The sequence below is a fragment of the Triturus cristatus genome, chromosome 4_1 (genome assembly GCF_964204655.1).
Source record: "Triturus cristatus chromosome 4_1, aTriCri1.1, whole genome shotgun sequence".
Classification (NCBI taxonomy): domain Eukaryota; kingdom Metazoa; phylum Chordata; class Amphibia; order Caudata; family Salamandridae; genus Triturus; species Triturus cristatus.
Genome location: NC_140585.1, coordinates 972,766,678 through 972,792,959, shown reverse-complemented (window position 1 = coordinate 972,792,959; position 26,282 = coordinate 972,766,678). Strand labels below are relative to the sequence as shown.

The following is a 26,282-nucleotide window of genomic DNA, read 5'->3' as shown; positions in this document are numbered from 1 at the left end:
TAAAACACTACCCTACACTATACTAACACCACATCACTACCCTAAAACCTAATACACTACCCCTTACACGACCTTCCCCCTGCCTGGACCCTACACTATAACACTACACTTCATGACCTCCCCTGACACTACCCTAAACCCTAAAACACTACCCCCAGCACGACCCTGCCCCTACCCCCAGTCCTGTCCCTACTCCCAAACACTACCCTGCACAACCCCCCCGACACTACCCTAAACCAAAATACCCTACTCTACACGACAAAAACACAACTACACTACCCTAAAACCAAAAAGACTACCCCCTGAACGACCCTCCCCCTACCCGTAACCCTTTAATACTACACAGCCCCTCTTACCTATCCCTTCTCGGTTCCTCTCTTCTCCTTCAGCCGTTGTTCCTCTTCTCCGGGCTTCCAGAGTCAGTTGTGCATGTCGTGTACAATGTTGATTGCGTAGTAAAGGCTACGCGTTGTTACATCGCATGCGTTGTAACGCTTGCGAAGTAATGGCATGCGGACTAATGTCCGCGTACCAATGGCTGTTTACCGTTTAAGAGTGCTTGCAAAAAGCTAGAAAATCGTTGGAGGGAGGATTATACCCCTAAGGCTAAGTTGGAGGTAAATTTAGTTTTGAATAAATATAAAAAGAAGGTACAATCAACTAAAGTCTATTTTTATTTTGCTAATAAGATTCTTGCGGCACAGAATACTTTGATGGTGTTTTTTTCCATTGTTCGCTTCTTTTTGCTCATTTCTGTTGCTCCCAGATAGCTGAACATAAAGAGCTACGCAACACCTTATCCAAGTATGTTGTGGACAAAATCAACAAAGTCTCAGTCAACTAGCTGAACCCGCGAAGAGTTAGAATAAGATAAAGGGGTTTATCATCTCTGTAATTTTTAGACACATTATTTTTGGAAGATTTTAGAGAGATTTCTAATTCCAGCTCATTGTGATCTCCTTTGGATCATCTTTCCTCTGGGGTGAGGAAAATGGCTTCTTGTTAAGCTTTATCTTTTCTGGGAATATGCAATAAAATCTATTTTGTCAGCTCAGGTACCTAAGGCATGGCAAAGTCAATGGTTGTCCCATTATTTAAAATAAAAATAAAAAATCCTAATGCAGACCCAGCTAAAATGAGTATATAGCCAATTAGTATTTCAGAAAACACAATCAATGGACCAAATTATAATTTCATGGAACAAAGTTATAACATTATATTGTGGATGTGGCTCAGTCGTGATTTTGTCTCGGTCATAGGATGGTGTCTATTCTGGATGACTGTTGAATGCTGCCAAACAAAGATCACTCTGTCGCATTGGTGGTGTTAGATCGGTCTGCTGCATTTGACACAATTTATCATGATTGCTCTGTAGACTTGCTGAGAGATTGCCATGCAGGGAACGGTATCACAGTGGTTCAAGTTTTATCTTGGTTCCAGGTATCAAGCTGTTGATAAGCCCCCTTTTTGTTAGGGCCTTGTTGCCAGGACCTTCTGAGGGCTCCTCATTCAGTTTAATGCATTTTAACATATACTTGTGTCCACCAGCATAGCTGATTTGCTTCTATGGTTTTAATTTTACGAATTATGCAAATGACACTATATGAAAAATCTGACCAAGCCTCTGGACTCCGTTCATAAATATCTTCATTACAGGGAGGAGGGATGAATGATTCAATAGCCAGATTTAAAGAGAAAAAAGAAAGGGAACAGCCCGCATTGTGCCTCCTCCTATAATTCTATTACATGTGGCGCCAATTACTCTCAAAGATGACTGAAGAAGTAGCATAAAGAAAGAGCAGTCCGTTAAATAGAAGACGGCTACTTAGAAATCTGACTATAACAATCTGTGGAAGAGAATCTTCAGCAAAAGACGGTCAGTTTGTCCCCTGCCAAACCTACGCCCGGTGAATATTGTCCAGAGTCTTGTGAGCATTTTAGGACTTTTGTTTATTGTTGATGAACTAGGTTTGAGCTCCAACAACTCCTCTCAGGGTTAAGGCACATGATGAAGGTTAAGTGCACAGGTGAGTATGGTAACATCAATATTTAGTAAGGATCTGTGGCACCTGGAAGAATCCTTTACTCATTATGTATCATTAAAAGGAAAGCAAAATATGAGGAAACAAGTTGCTGTTTCCTATCAAGGAAAACTCTTGCACCACTCTGGATGGTAGGATGTTCTTCTAGCACGTAAGAAACGATACCAAATATCAATCTTCATCCTGAACTTTAGAAGACGGGCCGGCAATGATTGTCTTGATCACCAAGTGCTGAACAAATACCGCAAGTGAGAGCTCCCTACTATCATTACCTGAGCTGGAACACAGAAGGGATGTCAACACAGACAAGCGGTTATTTTTGTTTTCTGAGCAGACATCCATGAGTAGAGGGTGCTAGAGAGGCCATGAACGCTACAAACCCTTTTGTGGTACAATTTGTCCTTTGAAATGTTTGAGGTTGGAATTCATGGGATGGCATTATCATGGTTCAAGAACTTCTTAACTGACCGCACACAAACTATTTCTCTGGGGGCTTATAAATTGTCTCCAACTGAATGCCAACAAAACCAAAATCATGCTTTTTGACAAGGCCCAGCAGCTTTGGACACCCAAATGGTGGCCTTCTGAACTTGGTCTAGCCCCTACTCCCAGATTAGTTGTAAGAAATGTAGGCGTCTGCCTTGACCAAGCACTCTCCATGAAGAAAGAGGTTGCAGCCACTACTGGTACTTGGTTTCACGTGTTACGGCTTTTACTGACAGTCTTCCCCCTTCTTCCACATTCATTGAGGAAAACACTTGTCGAGGCACTTGTCATCAGTCGCTTGAACTATTGGAATACTCTCTTGGCTTCTATAAATGAGACTGCTTTAAGCAAACTGCAAGCCGTTCAAAACACGGAAGCACATCTCAGTACTAATCTTCCAGCCAGGACGGCATCTGCCCCTATTCTGTGCAAGCTTCATTGGCTACTGAGTTGCAAGAGAATCATCGTAAAGGTTTACTGCCTGACTCAAGTCTTTGCAGGGAAATGCACCTAGCTAGCTTTCTACAAAGCTTGTTTACTATCGCCCTTGCAGAAATTTGAGGTTTAGTGATAAAGCCCTGCTGGCAGTTCTATGCATCACGAAATCTAACTCGGGAGGCAGAACCTTCCCTTACCTGGCTCCTCTTTGGTGGAATAAGCTCCCATTTCATATACACCAATATGCAGATCATATCAATTTTAGGAAACTACTCGAAATTGGTTTTTTTCAGTCCTACTCAGTCTATTCCTCCACTTATTTGGCTGTGTTGTGCCGAGATAACCCTCCTGGGGTGATTCGTGTGCATTATAAATTAGATTAACATAACATAACATATCAGGAGAACTACTCCTCCCTAAACTAGCAGTATACATTCCAGGCATTTGCGGTTCTTTAACAGCACTCACAAATTTCCTGTTGTAAAACACTTTGCTACCACCTGACCTGATGTTAACCATCATAGACTGATATTTGCTACTTGGAATTTCTTCCTTCATTTGATCTCTTTAGAGTAGCTCTCTTTATGAAAACATCAATATCAAGGTGCTTGTTTCTCAATACAGTCGTGTGAGCATTCCAAATTGTTTCCCAGAGAGTACCTTTAAAGACATTCCTCTCGTGATAGTCCAGAACTGCTTCTAACATGTTAGATATCAATGGATTATTTATGGGAAGACCACTGTAGTACTGCGGACATATATTGCTCTTTTAAGAACAAACAGTAATGCAGAAGTGGGATGCCTCCTGATCAATCTTTGAAATTCTCATACCCACCCAATCAGATGACTTATTGAACAAAATATGTTTTCTGGACTCTGGCAGAAATGTTCTGATTGGTTATTAGGGTAGCTAGTAAATGCTGGGAATGTAATAAACACAAAGGTAACTAAATAAAAAATAACTATTGTTGTCTTACAACAGGTTTGCAGTGCTTTTTAGATAGAAGCAATTACAAGACATAGTCAGAATATAAAACAAGTCGGCGATGTTGCTGGATGTATAATAATAGACGTTTTAGGATTAGCTAAAGAAACACAAACTCATACTTAGTCTGTTAGCTACACTGATGGGTAAAATATTACTAGTTTGGAAGACCCAGTAGAAAGGTTTTGCTACAAAAACATAATAATTTTGCACCAGAAGAAGAGAGCTTTATATCAAGAACATACTTTGTGTATGCATGTGGTTTCAAGTTAATACGTTCAGTGCATGAAACAACATTAAGAAGGTGGATGGAGTAAGTCTGGGTGAGGGTGAAGGAGAATAAAGTGGCCTTCAGAAGGATGCAGAAATGGCGCAAGACATCATTTTACTGGGAAGACTGATGTGGCTACAAACAAAATAACTGCAGCTGCTTGGACTATTCCATGAACTTATAAAGCCAATCAACTTACATGCGTCAACCACACCATCTGTTGTCCTTGGGGGTGCCATGGTAGTACTTCCCAAAACACCACTGAACAGATTAGCGGTAGAGTTTTGGGCTTGAGTGTTCCACCAAGACGCTTGCCATATCAAAACGAAGGCTCTGTCAAGTGGGTCAGGCAGTCCCAGCAATGTTAGTAACTCTTTTTACATAGTTGTTAATACCACAGTTATTTTGTTGTTTTAAATACTGATCACAACTCAATTCATCAACGACTTCTGAGGTGACTGCCAAGCCTCAAGCTCATTTCCTGCGGTTTACACACGGCTGTGAGCAGTGACTGCGTCACTCACTGATCTACATTAGTGATTCATCGGTCCGTGCCCGGGTAAGGTATATTTGGACCACATGATATACCTTATCATCGTACAGGACAACCATTCTCCCTTTTATATGTCAAACCAGCATTTCATCACCAAAATAATAATTATTTTGCATAGTAATGTATAGTAGGCAGCTTCAAAACCACTCTGAATAACGTGGCAGACTTGATCAGTTTACGCCCACGGCATGAAAGTGCTGGTACTTATATAAATATTAGAGACAGGCTCTCCTGGATGGGGCGGAGCCAACAGTCCTCATCTTGTACTTGTCATCTACCTACAATGCAGTGGTTCATCAGTTATTATCTAATCATTAGAGGAAGTGACTGGAATCGCAGGGGAGGCAAAATAGTGAATGGGATCATTACAGAGGACCGAAAGGGCGACATCTTTCTCATCTATGTGTGGGAGTTACCTAATTGACTCGATGAGGCCAGAAAAGGTCACCTGAAGGTCAGAATGAATAAAGAAGAACTCCTGATATGACTAGATCTACAGGCGGTGGCTTGTCTTATTACAGTCATGTAACACCAGATCTAGAGACCTTTCTTCATCAACGTTTGTCATTCCTGGATATTTTGGGCTTCAATAGCATTTGATTCTGTATGCCTCCATTTTTTTTCTTTATAAATCGGTCATTTCTCTTTTCGAAGTACAGTGTGAATTATGTTCGCACCACCCTTGACCATCCAAAAGTCAAATACCGGCCTCCAAAGCACCTAAGATGAAGCCAACACATTTTGCCACTTGCAGGTCTGGAGCTTTTTTAAAGCTGAAAATATGTTACAGGGATAATCATTAGAGTAGTAAGGCAGCCAGATACTACATACGTTATAGTAAAAATACATCCACTGATGAGAACGACTTTACGTTTGGGGATTCTTAACTCAAGATACGAGTTACACTGGTGCAGCACCGCAAACATGATGCTCACAGAGTAGCAGCAGTGAAGTTGTGTGCATGTGGTGTTGATCTGAAAACACAGAGTCTTGTAAAGTAAAAGAACATTAATACAAAAAATAATCCCAATCATTAAGATTTTCTCAAGTTCTCATAACAATGTTATATCATTGAAATACCATGTATTACATTTGCGACTGAGCGTATTCGCTTGTTAGTTAAAATAAATGGCATTTTAGAAGAGGATTTAAAACTTATCCAAAGGATGTAAGGCAAGGCAAGGTGGAAACCACAAAGAGGAAACAAGTACGTGGGCAAGGAGTAGGACAATTTAACAATACAGCTGGAGCTCTGCATTAAAATTAGCCTTTTCAAAGTAACAATTTCAATAAGAAAGCACAGCAACTATAAGATCTCTGTGGAAAAGAGATTACATTATAGAGAACGTAGGGACCAGATTATAGTTAATAATGTCTCGGGTAACGTGCTGATCTTCTGTTCTCCCCTTTCATGTCTAATAGAGCGGGAGAGGACACAGCAAGAAACCAAAGGAGGCTGCCAGTAGTGATAGCATGGACCAGACAAAAACATCCTATAGGGCTGTCTGAGCAAAACGTGCCTATGTCTCCCTGCATCTGATGAGCAGGGAGAATGTTTGCAGAAGGCATGTGGAGGGACCAAGGTAGGCACAGTGCAGATCAGGACAAGGTGCACACGCCACCAGGAAAAGTGAATCCAACTGGCTTAAAGAGCATGTACTTTTCCTCTAGATAAAGCTGCTTGAATGAATAACTTTTGGCAAAACACTCCTCGTAAGAATGTCTGCTGGCAGTAAATTACCAGAATTCAGAGGCAAAGTACAGCACTCGGCAGCAATATTATGGTGCAATAAATTAACATCAGATCCAAAATAGTCAAGCAACAGAAGGTCACTACAGAGCAAATCAAAAGATAGAAGAAAATAAAATTTGACGGGCACCAAAGAAAACAGCTCACTACAAAGCAAATTCCAAGAAAAAAACAAATTAAAATTGCTGAAGCAAACATTGAGAAAGCTAACAGGTCATGTGAAGATCAATACCAGAACATATGTGCAATAAAAGTGGACGTTATGGGTAGGGTGAAGGTTAAGCTGTTTAACACATACTATGACGCCAAACTAAAACAAAAAGGCCATATAATTTCTCTATCAGCGAGGTGGGTGGCATGGATTGAGATAGTCATCGGATGTGCACTGGCCTGTGTGTTTTGAAGACCTGTGCTAAAACGGGCAGAAGGTGCTAAGAGCTGGCTACAGGCAGACAATTCACTGCCCTGGCATTTGTGAGGAATGAGTCTTTTTGGGCAAGATTAGGGTATGCGGTAGGTGTTTGTTTACTAACAAAATGGGTCTGTGCTCAAGATTTGTCTTGAGCTTATACTCACATGTGGCAGTACAGCTGGAAGGCCACTGCAAAGGAGCGGGAAATAAAACACCTTTTAATGAAATGTTTTCTCCTGAGAAAAAGGACACTTTACATTGCATGCATTTACAACGCGGTTGTTACAACGACCGCGTTGTTACATCGCAGTACATTACAACGCAAGTCGTTACATCGACTTGCTGTAGTGGGCGCGCTGGACTTAGGAATAGTATAATTTACTATTCCAACTCCAGTGTGCGCAACAGTAGGGAAGGTGTTGGAATTGTAAATTATACTGTTCCTTATGTTAGCCCGCCCCCTACAGCAAGTCGATGTTACGACTTGCGTTGTAATGTACTGCGATGAAACAATGCGGTCGTTGTAACAACCGCGTTGTAATCGCATATGCTGTAACGCATGCAGTGTAATGGCTGTTTCCCCTCCTGAGCCCCATGACAAAGAAAGGGCTTCTTCTTCTGCCCTAAAACCCGGAGCCACCCCTCTCCTGCGATGGTCCATCCTACTGAGGAGTGTTCAATGCAGCCTTTATGTACTGCATTTTGAAATGTGAAAAAACTTACTTTTAACACATGCCAGCTCAAGGCTGATTTCCAACCATCTGGATCCTTCTAAAAGCCAACCACAGATAACTGCTTTATACTCTCGGCCTTTGTTTACAGTAGACAATGTATGTGTTTGTAGTACTAGCAACCAAGATTGTAATTGTGTGATTGTGTACGCCTCTCTCTCTTTCGCAGGTACTGTCCTTGAGAGGTTCTGAGTCCCAGTTTCCCAGCCCACGTTTCACAAGTCAGTTTCCTACTTTGTAAAAATTATTTGAAATTGCACACTCGAGAATTGAGTCATTTGTTAATGTAGGTCTAGAGCCTCTAACAGAGATCTATACTTTATGGTATAGAGTGGTCACTGAAAAAATCCACCTACCTGCTCTTTGCTTGCGTCGTTTGGTTTCCAGGCTGAAGATCTAATTATTGGAGTGTGATCCGCCAAAATAGGTTTTTCCGATTCTGTCTGAATGCCAATGGAGAAACATTCCTTCTGCTTTGCCATTTTGGTATCATCAATATATTGAATTGGAACTTGTATTTTTGTGGGTTGAGGTACAGTTTCGCTGTTCATTGATGGCACCCCTAGAGTAAATAAAAAAATAGAAATTTCATTAATAAATGATATCGGTTTTTATCAACAGTAGTTTATAGAGCAATAGTTAGTCGTAATGTAGATGCAATCTTTTCTCTCTAAACGTTCAATGAACTTGATGCTCGCTCTATGCAGTGACACAATTTAAGGCTTGATTGAAGCATTCGTGCTAGCGAGGGAAGATATAACTAGCAAAGCAATGTGCGACTGCAGAAACCTGAAACAGAACGATGGTTATGTACACTGTTGGGAATGGGGTTTCTGGTTGGCTAGGGTATGCACCTAAGGAAGTCAGAACCCTCCACTCTAGTCATGTCAAGCAAACTATAGACCAAAGATAACCTGTGTTCATCCTCTGGTAGCTTGGCACAGAGCAGGCAGGCTCATCATCAGATGCAATGTTTGAGCAACACACTCACAGAGAAACACAATAAACACACCACAAAAAAGACTCCACACAGGATTATATAAACATATAAAGGATATAGTACATATAATAGACCACAACGACATGAATCATAAATGCTGTGCATACTTTGCAAATCCTGAGATGGTACTCGTTATCCTGACGATGCAAGAATCAATACGACACACATTAGAACGTCAGTGCATGCAATGCCTGTTAGGTTAGGGAAAACACACATAAATCACCAAAGTATCCCCATAAGCACATGGGTCACAAAATATCACCATAAGCACATCAATAGTAGTAAGGTAACATGAATCTAGTAACACCTGTACCCCTACTATACTGTAGGTGGTTATTAAGCATCCCCACGCAGGGCACAGAAGCACCTGTGCGCCTACTGATGGTAATCCATAGATTTCCCACTGCATCAATTGCAGCAGGGTGATTGAGGCCTCCGTCGAGGATCCGCCCCGTAATGCTAAATCACATTAGGTGCCCACAAAACAAACCCCCAGCGCTTATTCCAACAGGGCTTCTTTTAGAGCCTTTATGGTAATTTGAAACGACACAAGTACACATGACGCAAATCATCCCTCCTTGACTTGAAGGGAGGGGAGAATGAAATGCAGCCAAATGACTTATCCGCAGCTGCCTGCGATGTTGTGCGGTCAGCAGAACAACATAGTCTCCGGGCTCACAGTACCTCAAATATGCGTGGAGCAACTGGGCGGTGAGTCACACTGCAGCACAGCTCGTCGATGAAGGTGGGGCTGGGGCGGGACACTGGAAATGTCGGGGGCCTTGCTCACGGTGCCTGCAACTCGGTAACAGTAGTCGTTTGCTGCATGGCTCAATCAGGCAAGCTGACACACCACAGCTCGGCCCCGTAGAGGCTGGTGTGTGCGTACTCAGCGCGTTAGAGCAGTCAAGGCACCAGGGAGGGGCACGCCATCAGCGGCGCCTGTAGTAAAAACGCTGAAGTTCAGGCATTCAAAAGGAAGGCTCCTTGCTGGTTAAGTGATGCAGGGACTGAAACAAAGTGCCGTACTCACCAGGGAGAAACAGAGAGGTGGCCCACCTCTTGTAGAGTGGTGTGGGGGCTGAAACGAAGCACAGCACTTGCCGGGGAAAACAAAAAGGCAGGCTCACTTCTGTAGAGTGGTGCAGGAGTCACACATAAATACCAAACTTAGGCACCATGAATGCTCCTACACAGCGGATTGCTGGTGCTTGACGAACGGTGCAGTGAGCTAGAATCAGGCCGCTCATGAGGTCTTTGCTGTATCCCAGACCTCAGGGAAAAACAGGGAGAAAGCCAACAAGCCTTGGAGAACACTGGGGCACACAGGGTGAGGAGCAGGCAGGCCAGCACACAAAGTTACTTTTAGCAGAGTGGCAGTCCCTCTAGCAGTCTAGCAGGCAACAGGTCAGCACAACATAGCAAGTAGTCCAAATGGCGGTTCCTTCTGGCAGCACAGCAGTCCTCTGTCAATGTGCAGCAGGTAGAGCCAGCAGCATCTGGTTAAAAGTCTACGCAGTGTCCAAAAACATGGGGTCAGAGCCCCTGTACGCATACTCAAAATTGCCTTTGTTCAAGGGGTGATTTCAAAGGAAGCCTCAGAAGTGCACAATAATCCCTTTCAACCCAGCACTGGCTCCAGACAATCAGTAGAGGGTAAATCAGCCCATTGTGTGAAGGCGGACACAACTAATACAAATTTTAGGTACCTCTCCCAGGAAGACCATCAGTATGCAGATGAATGCAGATGTAACCCCTGTCGCACCCAGGCCTTCCTGTGTTGTGGCTATCTGAAAAGTATGCACCAAGTGTAGCTGTCACCCTAGCTCAGACGTGTCTTGGAGCCAGGCTGCAAAGCATAAAGAGTCATAAGCACAGAGGAATGGGCACTTTCTAAAAGTCACATTTCTAAAATACTAACGTAAAATCCAAGTACACCAGTAAGTAGGATTTATCACCACTATTATAAACATAACAAACATCGCAACTACACATCTCTCTGATCAGGAATTACCACTTAAAAGCATATAAAGGAATTGCCAATGCTAGTCTATGAGAGGAGTAGGCCTCATGGCAGTGAGAAACACAATATGTCACTACCAGGACATGCCACACAGTAAAAGCACATGTCCTACCTTTTACTTACACAGCACACTGGCCATAAAGCTACCTAGGGTCTACAATAGGAGTGACCTATGTGTAATATAAGGGAAGTTTAAGGCTTGGCAAATAGTTTTAAATGCCAAGTTACAGTGGCAGTGGCAGTAAACTGTGCACACAGGCCCTGCAATGGCAGGCCTGAGACAGATTTGAAAAGCTTCTTCTGTGGGTGGCACAAGTAGTGCTGCAGGCCCACTAGTCACATTTAATTTACAGGGCCCTGGGTATATGGTATACCACTTTACAAGGGACTGACAGGTAAATTAAATATGCCAAACAGGTGTAAACAGGTGTAAACCAATCATACCATCTTTAAAGGAGAGAGCACATGCAATGGAGCACTGATCAGCAGTGGTAAAGTGCCCAGGGTCCTAAAGCTAATAAAAAGGTCAGAAAAATAGACGGAGGAAGGCAAAACATTTGGGATAACCCTGCAAAAAGGGCCTGGTCCAACAAATATTTAACCTATTACATTAATTCACAGATGCACATTTAAATTCACATACAATGGGGGGCGTGGCCAAACCGCGGAACATGATGGCCACACGGCTTTGAAGCTCCGCAACCCGATCCGGCATGCATTAAATATCCCGCAAACCCTTAAGGCCACCAATCGGGAGACGAACACCGCTGACCATATGAGTGCCTCCCGAATAGAATGAGCCCCGCAGCTATGAAATCGGAGCGATAAATCCTGAGATATACGGCAGCAGCGGAAGGGGCTTCGGACCCATGATGGCAGCGCAGTGAATCTGCGCAGCCAGGCGGAACACCAGGATGTCGGAGGAGATTGCGTGCGGACTGGACACCGGGGTGAGGCACGGTGAGTGTGCGGAGCGTGGGGCGGGTCGGGTCGGCTATTTACAGCACCCACGCTGAACGCAGCAGAGTGCGGCGCTGGGGCCTGTCGGCTGCCTGCGAGCCACGTTGCAAGATCTCCCTGGTACGCACAGAAAGCTGGGACAGGGCCTGCGTGTCTCCCCAGTTGCGGCCCCCGGGCCTATAATCACGACACAGCATACAATTGCGGGGGTTGTTTCTGGCTGTGTCCCGCCCACGCTTGGCTGCTTCGCTGTCTCCCCGCCTCCCCCCGAGCCTGCTCTTACCTGCCTCCCCAGCCTAAGATACGAGGGACTCGCTCCTGCCTGGATGCCTGCCTAGCTGTCCTCACCTACCTGCTGTCCATCCTGCGCCATCCTTGAGGTGCAGGCAGGCCCTGTCTTCACGTATTGGCCACACACCCTGCAGACAACACACTATTGAGTGCAAGGCCCCAGAAATTTCGGGGCTACAAAGCGCAGCAACCGGTGCCAGACCTGATCACAACAGGTCACACGACTTGCACACGAGTACGACTGGCTCACTCAGTGCCAGTGTGCCATTCCGCTGCAGGACCAACGGGCTCTTCACACTGGTCACAGGCGCCATCATTGTTCCCTGTTGCCTGGCTACCTATTACCCTACCGTCATCGACTGCACGTCTCGCCTGACCAGCGGCATGGGCAGCAAAGACCCAAAGCAAAGGCTCCTTCCCTTCGAAAAGGTCACTGAGACTGACCCAGAGGTTTGTACAAACATGGCAGATGGGGGTCAGTGTGTGGCTCACTCCGAAGACACAACTGGTCAAATAGGCTCACTCCTGCAGGAGATGAGGGCTGGATTTAGGGCCCTGGATGTGAGATTTGATAATCTGGACAAAACTATTGCTGACCTGGGCTCGAAGATTCAGGCGCACGACAGGCGCCTGGACGTAGCAGAATCTCGCATATCTGACCTGGAAGACGGAACTGCGCAATCCCTCAAGCGACTTGACCGCGTGGAACGTATTCTTAAAGACGTCGCCATCCAGAATGAAGATTTGGAAGCACGCAGCCGCCGAAATAACGTTTGCATCATAGGAGTACCTGAGTCCACAGCAACAGGCCGCATGGACACTTTTGTTGAGACGGTCCTCCTTGATCTTTTTGGCAGAGACTCCTTCACCGCTGGCTTCATTGTGGAGCGTGCTCATCGCACATTGGGGGCTAGACCCAATCCTGGTTGTCACCCAGGCCCATAATCGCTCGCCTCATGAACTTTAGAGACCGTGACGCTGCTCTGCGCCTGGCACGTGAACGTGGCGAAATCACATGGCAGGGCTCTAAACTGTCGCTATACCCGGACCTCACCATCATGGTCCAAGAAGCCCGACGCAAATACAATGGCGTTAAAGCCACACTTAGAAATCTCGGCTTGAAATATGGCATGCTCTACCCAGCACGTCTGCGGGTTGAAATCAACAGTTGAGTCCACATTTTCGACAGTCCTACGGAGGCTCAAGAATTTTGTCGAACCCACAGACAGAACAATCAGCAGCCTGAAGAGGACCGCAGACTCTTTCCGCCTCATAGCGGCTCCGATGCTAGCATGGAACTATTTTCTGGGTCGGGCACTGGTTGAATTGCATTAATTGTGGAAACATTGGGATTGCAGTCTACAGCATACAGTTTTTAGGAGGCCGGTCGGCTGTAAGGGCGTTGCCACCCCCACTTGGTGTACACTGAAAATTGGTTTGTGAATCACAAATGTACCTCTATTGTGCTTTTTGCATTTCTTTGGTAACTCAATTGGTACTATGGCTTTCTATGATAGTGTTGGTATTGCCTCTCTGGTTGGGAGGGGAGGCTGGGTGGGGAGGGGAGGCTGGGTGGGGGGCGGAGGGAGGTATTTTGATTATATGTAGTTTTATTTGGTTCTTATTGCGTTTGAGCACAGTCGTGAAGAGTAACAATATATGATTGCATTTATTTGATTCTCATTTTTCAATCTACGCATGGTCCAGTTAGGACGCATTGATGGTCCCTCAGATTTGTCACTAATGACATGGAATATTCACGGCTTAAATGATACCCACAAGAGACGCCACGTATTGCATTATTTGATCTGTCATAGGGTAGACGTAGCTTTTTTACAAGAGGCACATTTGCCCCCATCTCATCGTTCCCACTTTGCTTCTAGCTGGGGTGCCCATAGGTATTTTGCAAACTGTAGCAGCTATGCCAGAGGCACTGCCATTTTAATACACAAACGGCCTCCGCACAACTATACATGACAAAGACAGTAGATACATAATAGTGGTGGGGACTTTGATGGGGCATAGTGTTGCACTGGTGTGTGTGTATGGCCCTAACAACAACGCTCCAGATTTGTATTATTCCCTGCTCTCCCAGCTCCTAAAACTCGGCCCTGTGACCCTTCTGTTGGGGGGCGACTCCAAACCAGGCACTAGATAGCACTTCACTGGCTCCCGATCCCAAACCGCGCGCGCATAGAGCTCTTCTGTCCCTGTGCGACCAGTTGTCCTTAGTAGATGTGGGACAGGTGCGAGACCCAACACACAATGACTTCACTCACTATACCAGCTGTCACAACACCTGGACAAGGATTGACTTTTGGTTGACCTCCCCTTGTATACTTGGTTGGTGTCGCTCGACACAGACACCCCCCCGGACATATTCCAATCATTCACCGGTATTATTGCGACTTGCGGTTCCCAGGCCTGAGGGCTTTGAGAGACAATGGCGCTTCCCTAGTTGCGCATTAGACGACTATCTCTTTCAACACGATATTCGGGAAGCCATTGAGGAATATTTCACCATAAACACCGGCTCAGTTGACTCGGCTGCGGTACTGTGGGAGGGATTTAAAGCCTACATTCGGGGGGGGGGTGTATTTCAAAACACGCTGGGGTGCTCCGTGATTTACGTACGACTATCACGCCTAGAACGCGAACTTGACGAATTGGATGCTGGGCTGTTACATACGTATAACCCTGAAGTTGAACAAAATTTAGAGACACGGCTGACTGGAAGGTCTTATACAAGGGGAAATACCACAATGCAAAGCAATACGGGGAGGACGAGCGCCCAGGTCGAGTACTGGAACAGATGATAAGGCCTCCATACAGCAAGGCATTTGTTTCCAAATTGCAGACTTCGACAGGCGAGCGGCTAACTGGAACAACAGAAATCCAAAGGGAATTTCTATCCTATTTCAAAGCGCTATATACCTCTAGAACTGGCAGTGACCACACTGCACAGGACTCCTACATGTCTGAGGTTGCGCTTGTCTATCTTGAGAAGGATATGCAGGAGTTCCTGGCAGTTCCCATCTCAGAGCTTGACGTTACTGCCGCTATTGACGCTTTGCGGTCTTCCTCCGCCAACGGACTGGAGGGATTTTCTGGCAATTTCTAAAAGGCCTTCAAGGACCTATTGGTCCCGCAACTACTAGAGGTTTAGGCAGAGACCTTGGAGAAACAAGAACTGCCGCCCACCCTCCACGAAGCGGTTATAATTCTCCTCCCCAAACCTGGCAAAGACCCACAGCTTAGTGGCTCGTATAGGCCTCTTTCGCTCCTCAACCTGGATTATAAAATTCTGGCAAAGGTCATTGCGGGTCGTCTCTCCCAGCTAATGGAATTTATCATTTCCCCGGCCCAATCTGGTTTTATACCACACCGTTCCACATCGTTCAATCTACGAATGTTGTTCTCCACCCTGCATAGGATAAACCCTGAGGTGCCCGCGGCCGCTATATTACTGGACACAGAAAAGGCCTTCGATTCACTGGAATGGCCCTTTTTTCTGTCCATTATGCAACGCATGGGGATGCCTGTCGGCTTTGTTGCTACTACAGCATTGCTCTATAGCCGCCCCACGGCTCGGCTCAGACTGAACGAAACACTCTCAGACCCCTTTACATGATCACGGGGCACGCGACAGGGCTGCCCGCTCTCACCTTTATTGTTTATTTTGGCTATGGAGCTACTGATCCACCATTTTCAAGAAAAACATCTACACAGAGGCCTACTATTCAACACGGGCCCCTTGCTAGCATCCTTATATGCAGATGACACAATTCTTTATGTTAGAAATCCACAAGCTAACTTAGATCCCCTCATACGGGTAATATTACGTTTCGGCTTGTACTCCGGCCTAGGCATCAACTGGCAGAAGTCCGTGGTCTTCCCCCTCACCGCCAGCACGAGGGCATGGGAACTTGAGTTCCCACTGGAGTGGTGCACAGAATCCGTCAAATATTTGGGTATACACGTACACCTTGATACTGAACAGATAATCCGCCTCAACTATGGGCAGGCTATGCATACTCTAGAAGCACAAATTGACAAGTGGCTCAAATTACCACTTTACATAGCGAGCCGGGTGGCTCTAGTCAAGATGATTGTACTCCCGAAATTTTTGTATCTTTTTCGCAACATTCCTATCCCCCTTACAAATAGATTTTTCTTGACACTCCGTTCCCATTTGATACGACTGGTTTGGGGCGACAGGCGGGCCCGAGTGCGCTGGAGCGTGATGACCCTTCCCTACGAAAGAGGGGGCTATGGAGTTCCTGACTTACACCTCTATTATTTATTTGCTCAATGCAGCTACGCTCAGGCGTGGTATCACCCGGACGCCAGAATCCCCCTATCTCCGCCCGGAAGCTGATCTGGTCCTTCCTGAGGCACTGGCTGCTATTCTCCCTAGAGGCCTTCCCCGCGACCCTAATGACATTTAAACAGTCTCCTCTACCAGCTGGGCCTGGGAGAAACTTAAGCGGGTCACAAACACGTCTACCCTTTATTCTACAGCTTTGCCACTCCCTAATGCACGATGGTTACCGAACACTTTCACGAAATTTTATATTTCTAAAATAGGTGATCTTTTCCCTGATGGCCATGCTTTTGACTCAGATGACGAGTCTAGATTCCCCGAAGCCACATTCATGGATAAGTTTGTGCTATTGCGGGTTAGCTCTGCGCGCCACCTTTCCCGACTTTCCCCTTGAACCCCAATCATACTCTCCACTAACGATGGTCATTGAGAGTAAACGGGGCATCCATCTGATCTCCAAGCTATATAAATTCTGTGCAGCACTTGCCCCGCTAAATGATGACAAGATTAGAAGAGAATGAGAGGGAGATTTGGGTAGCCCGACAACAGACGAACAGTGGGCAACATGCTGTGCTGTCACGAGAAATGTCTCCCTCAATAGTCGCCACAAGTTGATTCATTTCAAATTTCTCCGTAGAGCATACGTCACTCCGGCTGGAATACACAGAATAGGCCCCACGAAACCACACAACTGCTGCAAATGCGGTGCACCACACGTGGACTGTGCTCACATTGTATGGACCTGCCCTCGCATACACTCTTATTGGATGGCAGTACATAAAACACTAGACAACATGATTAACTTACCAATAGATCCTCTGCTCGAGATTGCCCTCCTGGGATATGTAGTAAATTTTCCCCAAAAAAGGCGGAAGTTTGCGGCCATTTGTTTATTATTGGCAAAGAGAGAAATTACCATCCATTGGGGTAGCAGGACCGCACCCACAATTAAGGACTGGATGAGCAGCTTAGCCTCTTGCACCATGAGAAGTGAAGTTTATGCTGCCACTATTCCCTCTACCTCGCGACCCAGAGACATATGGGGCCCTTTCAGAGCCTACCTTTCATCTTTACAGCAAGACTCCCCCTTTCAGGTAGAACAGGGCATAGTTCCCACTGGGGTGGGTTAGATGGACCTACATCATATATCAGGTATTTTGCGCTCAACACCTTAAAGACATCTATTATCCTTATACTAAGCATAGCCTATGCAGCGGGTACCGGAACGGGATCATTATTTCTGAGGATGACTAGTGTGCACTTCTGGGGGTCATGACTATCGCATAATATATGATATGTGGAATTTAACTATAATTCTTGACATGTTTTTCCTAACTGCGGCAAGCATGACTAGTAACAATTCCTTTATTTTCCTGGTAATGACTGTATATTCATATGTATCAAAATACGTTATGACAAAACGCTAAATAAAGTTTAAAAAAAAAAAAAAATTCACATACAATACCATAATGTTCAACTTTACCAAAATATGAAAATATTTTTTATAAAACTATATAACAACTGTTGCTGCCAATTTTTGAATTGTCTTCGATCTGACTGTATGAGCTGTCATGATCACCAAATAATATTTAGGAAGAATTACAATTTAGGAAGAAAGCCAGCAAAACCTCAATCATTATTCAAATTTACAAAGCTGGCACAACCCTGGAACAACCCTTGCCAGTTTAGGAATGGAAAGGCTGATAGGAAACTGGTAGGAAGCAGGTTAGCCACGAAAATGTAAGGTGTATACTAAACCTTTAAAATGTAACCGCAGATCAAAAACAAACGTATCTCACAGAGACTGCTGTGAAACGCAAGAACCCGCTGATAACTAACCCTAAAACTCTACTCAAGACGGCATTTAATATGGATCAAAGATGGCTTTTGGAACCAGACTAATACATCGAGAGTCTACTGCACCAGAGCAAAAGGTTATTTTGTGCATAAATGGCACAAAATAAGTTTTTTGCATAAATGGTAAGAAGGACTAAAAATGGAAACTCAGTGACGATTAATACATTATGTTGTGTTGGTTTGGAAGACAAAACGGCCTCTTAAAAAACTTTAACACCTTAGGATTATTAAAAGATAACAGAGTTTATCCAATGAAACATGTATGCATGACAATGATGCCGTAACACAGAAAGTGATGCAAGGCACCAAGAGACTCACATCTCACCATTAGCCATAGGCTGAATTGGAGCCCCATCAATAGTGTCCGCACTGACGAGCCACGGGGGCCTGCATTATGCTCCTCGAGGGAGGGCTCATGCCCCACATATACTTCAGTAAGAGAAACTGGCTGGACGATAACCAAGATTGCTGGGAGAAGAAGAAAAGTAAACAGGCTAGGCGTGCCAGGGTAAATTTAGAGCTTAGTTGCTAAGGTATTCCTTCCAGATAGGACTTAGATCTTGCTACTGTCTTTTTTGTTGTAAATTTAGCAATATTTTGCAATTAAGATGTAGGTAATCACAAGAAGTGTGCATATTACAGTTAAAACTCAGTCTCAAAAAATATTCTTTGGCCTTAAAAACCATCTTCTTTTTCTGCATTGGTTCATCCCACAAAAAGAGGACAACATATTGTTTCTAGTACAAAATTTCAGTTAGGTGTTTTTCTTCCAAAATTCCGGAAGCCAGGACAGATTTATATACTTTTCTAGAGACGTGGAATTGAATAGAGCTGTTTGGGACAATCCCCAACATTTCAAATGTGGTAAAGATTATGTCTGAGAGGATTTAATACATGCCTTTGGTAGTATGCAAAACCAAAGGGGATGATGGACGGAGTGTTGAACATTGCAAGCACTCACCCCCAGTCAACTGATCTGGGTTTAATCCATCATCATTCTTTAACTCACTCCGCCACCCCAGTTCAGACATAGCCATATGCAAATCAGTCTGACTCTGTGCCTCATGGGAACAGTCCAGCCCGAACTTCCAAGCCATGTCTTCCCTAGACCGGAAACAGGCAAGAATGATTTGCATATGGCCAGGTCTAAACTGGGGTAACCAGAATTTATCAAGGCTGAAGATACCTGGTTGTTCATTGTCAAATGGAAAGCCGGCAACATCATGTCCACAATCGGCAAAATAACTATGGATTGATGCTGAAATCGGATATAGTAGAGCTGCGTAGTAGGTGCACTCAAAGTTGACATACAAGTTACAAGGGGTAAATCTATGATCCACTGATTGCAGTAGTGTTGATGTAGAGGATGGGTACTCACAAACATTTTCCTAGTGGCCAAAAGGTTTTGTCTGTGAATTGACCGAGGGCCGCATCGATGCCAGCAGTGTGGCGGTCAGAGCGGGAGGTGCCAGGGGGAGGTGCTGGTAAGGAGGGTGTAGGGGAAGTGATGCATATACATCTAGTGGCTGAACTGCACAGTATGAAACCAGAAAACCTGGGATTAATAATGGCTTCCCCAATTAACCAAATTGTGTGATTCTAGGCAACTGTTTAATTTCACTTTCCCTCCTTTTTTTTCATTATCATATATAAAAGGAAGTTGAAATACATGACTTCTAGATGTGCATTATAGAAAACCTTTTCCTGTCTTTGAGTTAATAAACTGTAATGTTTTTCAAGTGTAATATGAACCCAGTCCAGAGAGTGCACTTAATAATTGACTTGTATCTTAGTTTACTATTGCCATTATTGTCAGGGTGGGGGAAAGAATGAATGTTTGTAAATTCATATTTGAAAACTATTGCTTTTAAAAAAAAACACTGCTCAATGCACTGATATAATATGATGTACTAAGGTGAAAGGATTCTGCACATTAATGAAATACACTTTTTGAATTTTGAACAGACCTTATAATATTTTTACACTTGTGCTGCAAGATGTCTTTTAAAAATAAGGGTGTTTCTAAAGTTAGGTAGTGCATGATAACCTAGTTACTTCCGTTCTTTAACTTCACTTAGCCTTTAAGTACAGGTTTGCTTGTTTATTTAACTTCTTTCTCAATGTTAGTGCTGAGTCGAGAAAACAGCAGTCCAGTGCATGTAAGGGTCAAGAGGGCCACATGATGCCCTCAGGCCATACTTAAGATTCACTGATGTTGAGCTTGATTATTTTTTTACATGTGGCCATCAGTTCACTATATGGGAGTCGCAGTCATCAAATAGTGTGCCACCTTATGTGAAAAAAATCTTTTTTTAGCTCATCTAGTAATACCGCTAGTCTAAGCATGAATTCACATATCCCCTCTCCCACTAAAGATCACACCTAACTCCTATTAATGGAATCTACGACATAGAAAGTGGAATAAACTCATGGGGTGGTTTCCTTAGGAGTGCAAGACTAATCCCAATAACCAACAATAACCCCAAAAAACCTTATAACCCTGGGTGCCCGGAGCAGCATCCTGCCCAAAGTAAATAACTACAATATCTTTCTGAAGGTTGTAAGTGCTATATAAATGCAATCACAATATAATATGTAACCCACTCTAATATGTATATCATAAAACTCAACTGCTGGGCAGTCGTTTGTAATTCATATAGACTGGATAATAATTTCCATGTATTGCTTGACATGCTCCCACAAGACACAACTGCTACAGGTCCCTCACCAACTGAGCAGGCATGGAATACCTGAAGAGATCTGCATGTGCCGCTGGTCAATGGAGGACTTTAATTTAGCCCACCACTGCAGGTCCCAACTAGCTGCACACTATGATGGATTTTGACATCCCACTATGGCAATTAGATATTAGATAGTAACAAAGTCCATCTCAGCAGATCTCTGATCCGTGTCTTCCTCCAACCTATGCCTGCTCAGAGCCATAAACTGTCAATAAAATATCTCAGTGCATGAACGAGCTAAGTGGACTGGACTATGAAAATGAGGACTTCCCTAAAGCGAGCTACATAGCAGCTCAAAGCTGTCAGCTTACTGAACACTATAAGCTGTGCGCTGGTCTCTCGCACTTCTTCCTCCCACCCAGTATGCTGTTTCGTGCTACCTATGTAGCTAAGTGCTTCAGTGTCCCACATAGCAGTAGTAAGCGCGATATAATGTTGCAATACAATAAATACATACCTTTGATACAAAAGGAGCCATCATCGTTCCGCTCAATAAGAATGTCCTTAATATTCAGCGTTACAGGAACAGACTCAGCAATTGTGGGATTGCGACTAGAGCTATCATCCTACAATAAAAAAAGTCATAAATTAATTATTGTCTCTGGTTACTTCTATTTGTTAAAAATTTACATTATAACTACCACTACTGGCAATTCTTGGGAGTCCTTACTAAATTAATGAAAATATTGAAACACAATTTTCCCACAGTGCAATTGTGTAATGTTACAGAGTCGTACTTAATTTGTATACACTATGTGATACATAACTGCTGCCGAAGAATGAAATGTAGGTAAGAGTGAAATGAAGGTAATTCTGATCGGTCTACCCTGGGAAGCAATAAATCATATTTGTTCAATACATTTGTGCAAATGTGGCCCACTTTAAAGAATCGTCTCTTGAGTATGCATACTAGACAATAAACACGACTGAGACTGTCAGAACTTTAGAACTCTTTCAGTTATGCAATATTCTTTGTATTGACTATCTGTGCTAACTTAGAACTGCACAAAATGCCACAAGAGTAATGGCAACATGAAGATAAATACAGACCAAACATACTGAGAAAGAATCAGACTGATCCAAAGACAATGTGACTATATATTTTGAGCCGCCTTTCAAAACCATGAATATTTTTTAAATAGTGACACGTTGAGGATTGTTTTTAATCCTGGTGTATTCCTCCTATGCTCATCAGCCGACTTCTTAATGTTCTAAAATAGTCTTGTTCCGGTAATTGTTTAATACAACTCTCCAAAGACATCCTAAAACAGTTCAGGGGCCGTATTAGGATAGTGTCCCTGGTGCTCATTGGGGTTTGCGTCCGCTATGCACCCCCCCCCCCACCCCCCCCCCCCCCGGGGCTCTTTGGTATTACAGAAGGGGCTGCAGATGCTTGTGCATCCCCTTTTGTAATACTGCTAGCGCTGGCACACATAAAGCGGCAGCACTAACTTGAAAGGGCATTCCCTCATTTGTGTGGAGTCGTGCAGATGAGGGAATCCCTTTGCCTCTGCACCAGCGACATGTAATAGATGCGGGCGCAAAGGCAAATAAGCTGTTGGGAGGCGCACTGAGAGTGTGCCACCTAAAAGGTGGTGCACTGTCAGTGCGCCTCCTGATGGCAGCTCTCTGGAAGGATGAAGGTGGTCCTATGGCCCCCTAGACATCCCCTTGCAGGCGGGTGCAGTCACTCACTGCACCCGCCTCCAAGGGGATCTCTAATCCCCCTTAAAAGTGTTCAGGCTGCCACCTGCACTGTGAAACACGGAGCCGCTTTAAAGCAGGCGCTCCATTTTTTAATGCAAGTTTGCGGCTGCCCTGGGCACAGCGCATTCCATGTAATAGGTCGCACTTCCCCTGTTTGTGCCTGGCACACCTGTTTTAGGGTGCACCGGGTGCAAACAGAGAAAGTGGCCCCTTTACATAATAGGGCCACTGGTGTCAAAGCTCAGAAGTTAAATTGGGTGCCTACAATCATGCAGCACTCTGTATGCTCAATAGTGAAGCCCAATATGTAGAATTTAGGTTGTATATATAGTTCTAAACCTGTTGGAAAATAAGTCTAACTTCCTCTGTATTGTGTTTAAATCCACCATCATTACCGCTCCCACAGCCAATTGACAGTAATGTTCCATGTTTTCTTACATTTAACCAGTATGATGGTTTGATTTTTGATGTTTATAATGGCATTGCCAAATGGTAGCCTGTGCAGTCCTGGGTGCAGGCAAAGCTACCTATGCGCTATGCACCATACCAATCTATTGTTGTTAAAGGTAGGGTGTTGTCTCATCTTTGACCTCCTGTAACTTTACAATGGCGTGAATATCTGTATCTTGCACCGCAACTATTATCAATAAAAGTTACAATTTTGCTTTGGGCAATAAGGAATTCAAATTAACTAGCTGTTGCACCAGACAACAGACCACATATTTGGCATATTCATACATTTTTCACCACCTCGCTGCCCCTTTCTGAATTGAAAAGCATATACATGGCATAGTTCTATTCTCATTTGGTGTTTTCTTCCTTAATACGTTTGTTTTATTTACCTTCTTATGGTAGTCTGTATTGTACATATTAACCAGAGGAAGTCTATTCCAAAAAGGTAGTTCACTTGAGCAGGTACCACCTTCTAAGTAATTTCGACTGAGTCCCAAATGTGGTCCCTGCTTGCTCCAATTACACAGCATGGTTGTATTTTATGCCTCACAGCTGGCATTGTATTCCTGACTGTTCTTTCCAGTCTCCCGTTACTTTGCACTCCCTGCCCACCAACATTTTATACTTTACGACAATTTAAAATTGCATTTTGACAATATCTCTTGAATTAGGATCGCTGACCTCACTATTTCATGATGGGTGTGGAATGTATAACTCATTTAGCAAAACTGCACCATTACAGCTCCTTCTAATTTCTCTCAAGTATAGGAGTATGAAACTAGTGGTACCTCAGTGTAAAGTTGTTTCTACCACAAGACAATTCTGATCAATCATTTATGCCTGTATGCCAGGGTGCGAGAATGTTCCTAGAATCACAAAATAATAGATCCGATATTTAGAGAGTAGATGTAAAATGGCATGTTGTCTAGGGTGTCAGGAATTATTGCCCTGGCCAGAGCCCATCGACCATCGTCCATGTCTATGGTAGCTGCAAGAACCACTGAAGAGCACCGCACAGTCACTAACTGTGTTGCCTCTGTTCATCGGTGCCATAATAAAATCCACAGTGGATCACACTATATTTGATCTAATTTCAGATATCATACAAAGATTTACCCTAGCTACAACCACCTTAGTGAATACACCAAGCATGGCTTTATATTTTAGGCCAGATCGTAAGAGAACGCTTCTCCTCTTGTCATAGACAAATTCTAATCGATTTAGTGTTTCATTTCAATTCTAATCTAATTCCAATTTAGACACTGAATTTTATTTGGGATTAGTAGATTACAAGAGCTGTTCAACGTGCAGCATTGAAGGGTGGTCTTCCCATTAACTAGGAGCATAAAATGTGAAGTGAGCCAGGGACATTGATTCACCAAATATTATGAATAGCAGAATTGGCACTGCCGACGGTCTGAGCCCCAAAGTCATCACATGGAAGTCACCTTGTCCCATGAAAGGGTGTTGAACAGCCTGCTGTTTGCTGCTGAGGACAAGGAAAAGTCAACAGGACTCTTAAGGACATATAAAGCGTCTGTGCCGTTGCGTCCTTCATGACTCCCAAGGTCAGGTGAAACAAAGACGTGCCAAGTGTACAAGGGGAAATTCAAGAATACTCCTGGGTACCAATAATTAACATCCATTACGTATACTTTATATAAAAGTACTGATTTAACATAACAGAAATCGATAGACTCAATCATTATAACATATTTAACTTACTTTTAAACAAATGCATGTGTCAGAAACCTTTATCCTCATAGGCATGACTTCAGGAGCAGTCTCCTCTTCTACGAAATGCTGAATATTCGTAAGGGAAGATGTGAGGAACTCCGACTTAAAGTTTTCTATATGGCACTGCAGATATCCATTTTTCTCAGCAAGCAGAGAGTGTATTATTGCATTAGGCCCGCTTTCTAATCTCAAACGTATTTCAGGAGAGGTTGTCTTCTCATCGACACATGCTTTACAATCAGAGCCTGTACAAAGCAAATACAAGACGTTCTAAGACACATATATTGTAAAAGAAGGACTAACACAGTCGAATTAGATCATTCTTAGTTATATCACAGCTAATAATTCATATATTAACATAAATATGTTGAGCAAGTATATAATATATAACTTTGCTGGCAGAGAGTATGATCATCTTTTCCTTGTATTTCTGTAGCGTAATTCATTATGTTTTAGAACAGCAGCGGCGTCACTATGGGGGTGCGGACTGCACCGGGTGACACCCTCACGGGGGGTGACATCAAAGGGCCGGTCCGGTTGGTGTGGTGTGGTGCAGAGCAGTACTGCAGAGAGAATTGAGAAACCAGAAACGCAACGACGCAACCTAACTATTGAGCAGGAGGTGCCTGTGCGCAGCGCGCACTGTCTCCTCCTCCGCCGCGTCTGCGCGCCTCGGCAGTGACGTCGTCACTAGAGGGGTGCAGTCGGCGATGTTGTTTTGGAATCCGGGAATCCGAATCCCGCATGCGCAATGGGCCCCAAGTGCGCGTGACTTGGCATCACGAGGGGCGAGGACTCGGGAGGTGAGGACGTCTCGTCTCAGGTCGCCGTCGCTACTATAATTTAATTTTATTCTAAGGACAGGAGCGGAGCCTGGTTTAAGGCTAGCCGCTTGCGCCGACCGAGGTAGTCCCCCCCCCCCCCACCCTGTCTGCCACCAACTCAGTAGGTGAGTGGCCTATTATAATTATTGCGTATGGTATTGCCTATTCACAGTGCCGGCTTTAGAGTGGTGCGACCGCGGTGCCGCCGCACCGGATGCCAAGTTCCGGAGGGCGCCATTTGTATGGAACCGAGAGGCGAGTGCCTTTACTAATTTTCATTTTCATAGGTCAGGTTCGGTTCCTGGAAACAAAAGAAGTCAAACAACACTGCTCACACGCTGGCGGTGCGGTGCGCATTGACAGCAGGCCCGGTTCTAGAGGGTGGGCCGGGTGGGCCAGGCCCACCCAAACATGAGCCTGGCGGCTGGCCCACCCAAACATGAGCCTTGGCCGGTGGCCCTCGCAGTGAGGATATGAAGGCCAATAGAAAATGGGCACTTTAATTTAAAACGTTCCTCCGAACGTTGTTGTTCTTCATATTCTGGGAGATGCGTTATTGGGCCTGGGCTCGGGTGGGCTCAGGCTGTGTGTGCAAGTACACTAGGGGCATGGCAAAGGGAACAAATGCTTTATTTGACACCAAGTAACTTTTGCCTACCGTCCTGTGCTGCTGCGTGGATATTTCCATTTTTGTTCA

At 44.3% G+C, this 26,282-nt stretch overlaps 1 protein-coding gene across 1 annotated transcript in view; it reads right to left on the bottom strand.

The window, feature by feature from the left end:
- BLTP3B (bridge-like lipid transfer protein family member 3B) overlaps positions 1-26,282 on the bottom strand; it is a 291,550-nt gene that overhangs the window by 3,694 nt on the left and 261,574 nt on the right. Inside the window, exons 18-20 of the mRNA XM_085653855.1 lie at positions 24,750-25,006; positions 21,322-21,430; positions 8,025-8,230 (exon numbers count right to left, since the gene is read on the bottom strand). Coding sequence (XP_085509981.1) covers positions 8,025-8,230; positions 21,322-21,430; positions 24,750-25,006 — 572 coding nt within the window. The remainder of the gene's footprint in view (positions 1-8,024; positions 8,231-21,321; positions 21,431-24,749; positions 25,007-26,282) is intronic.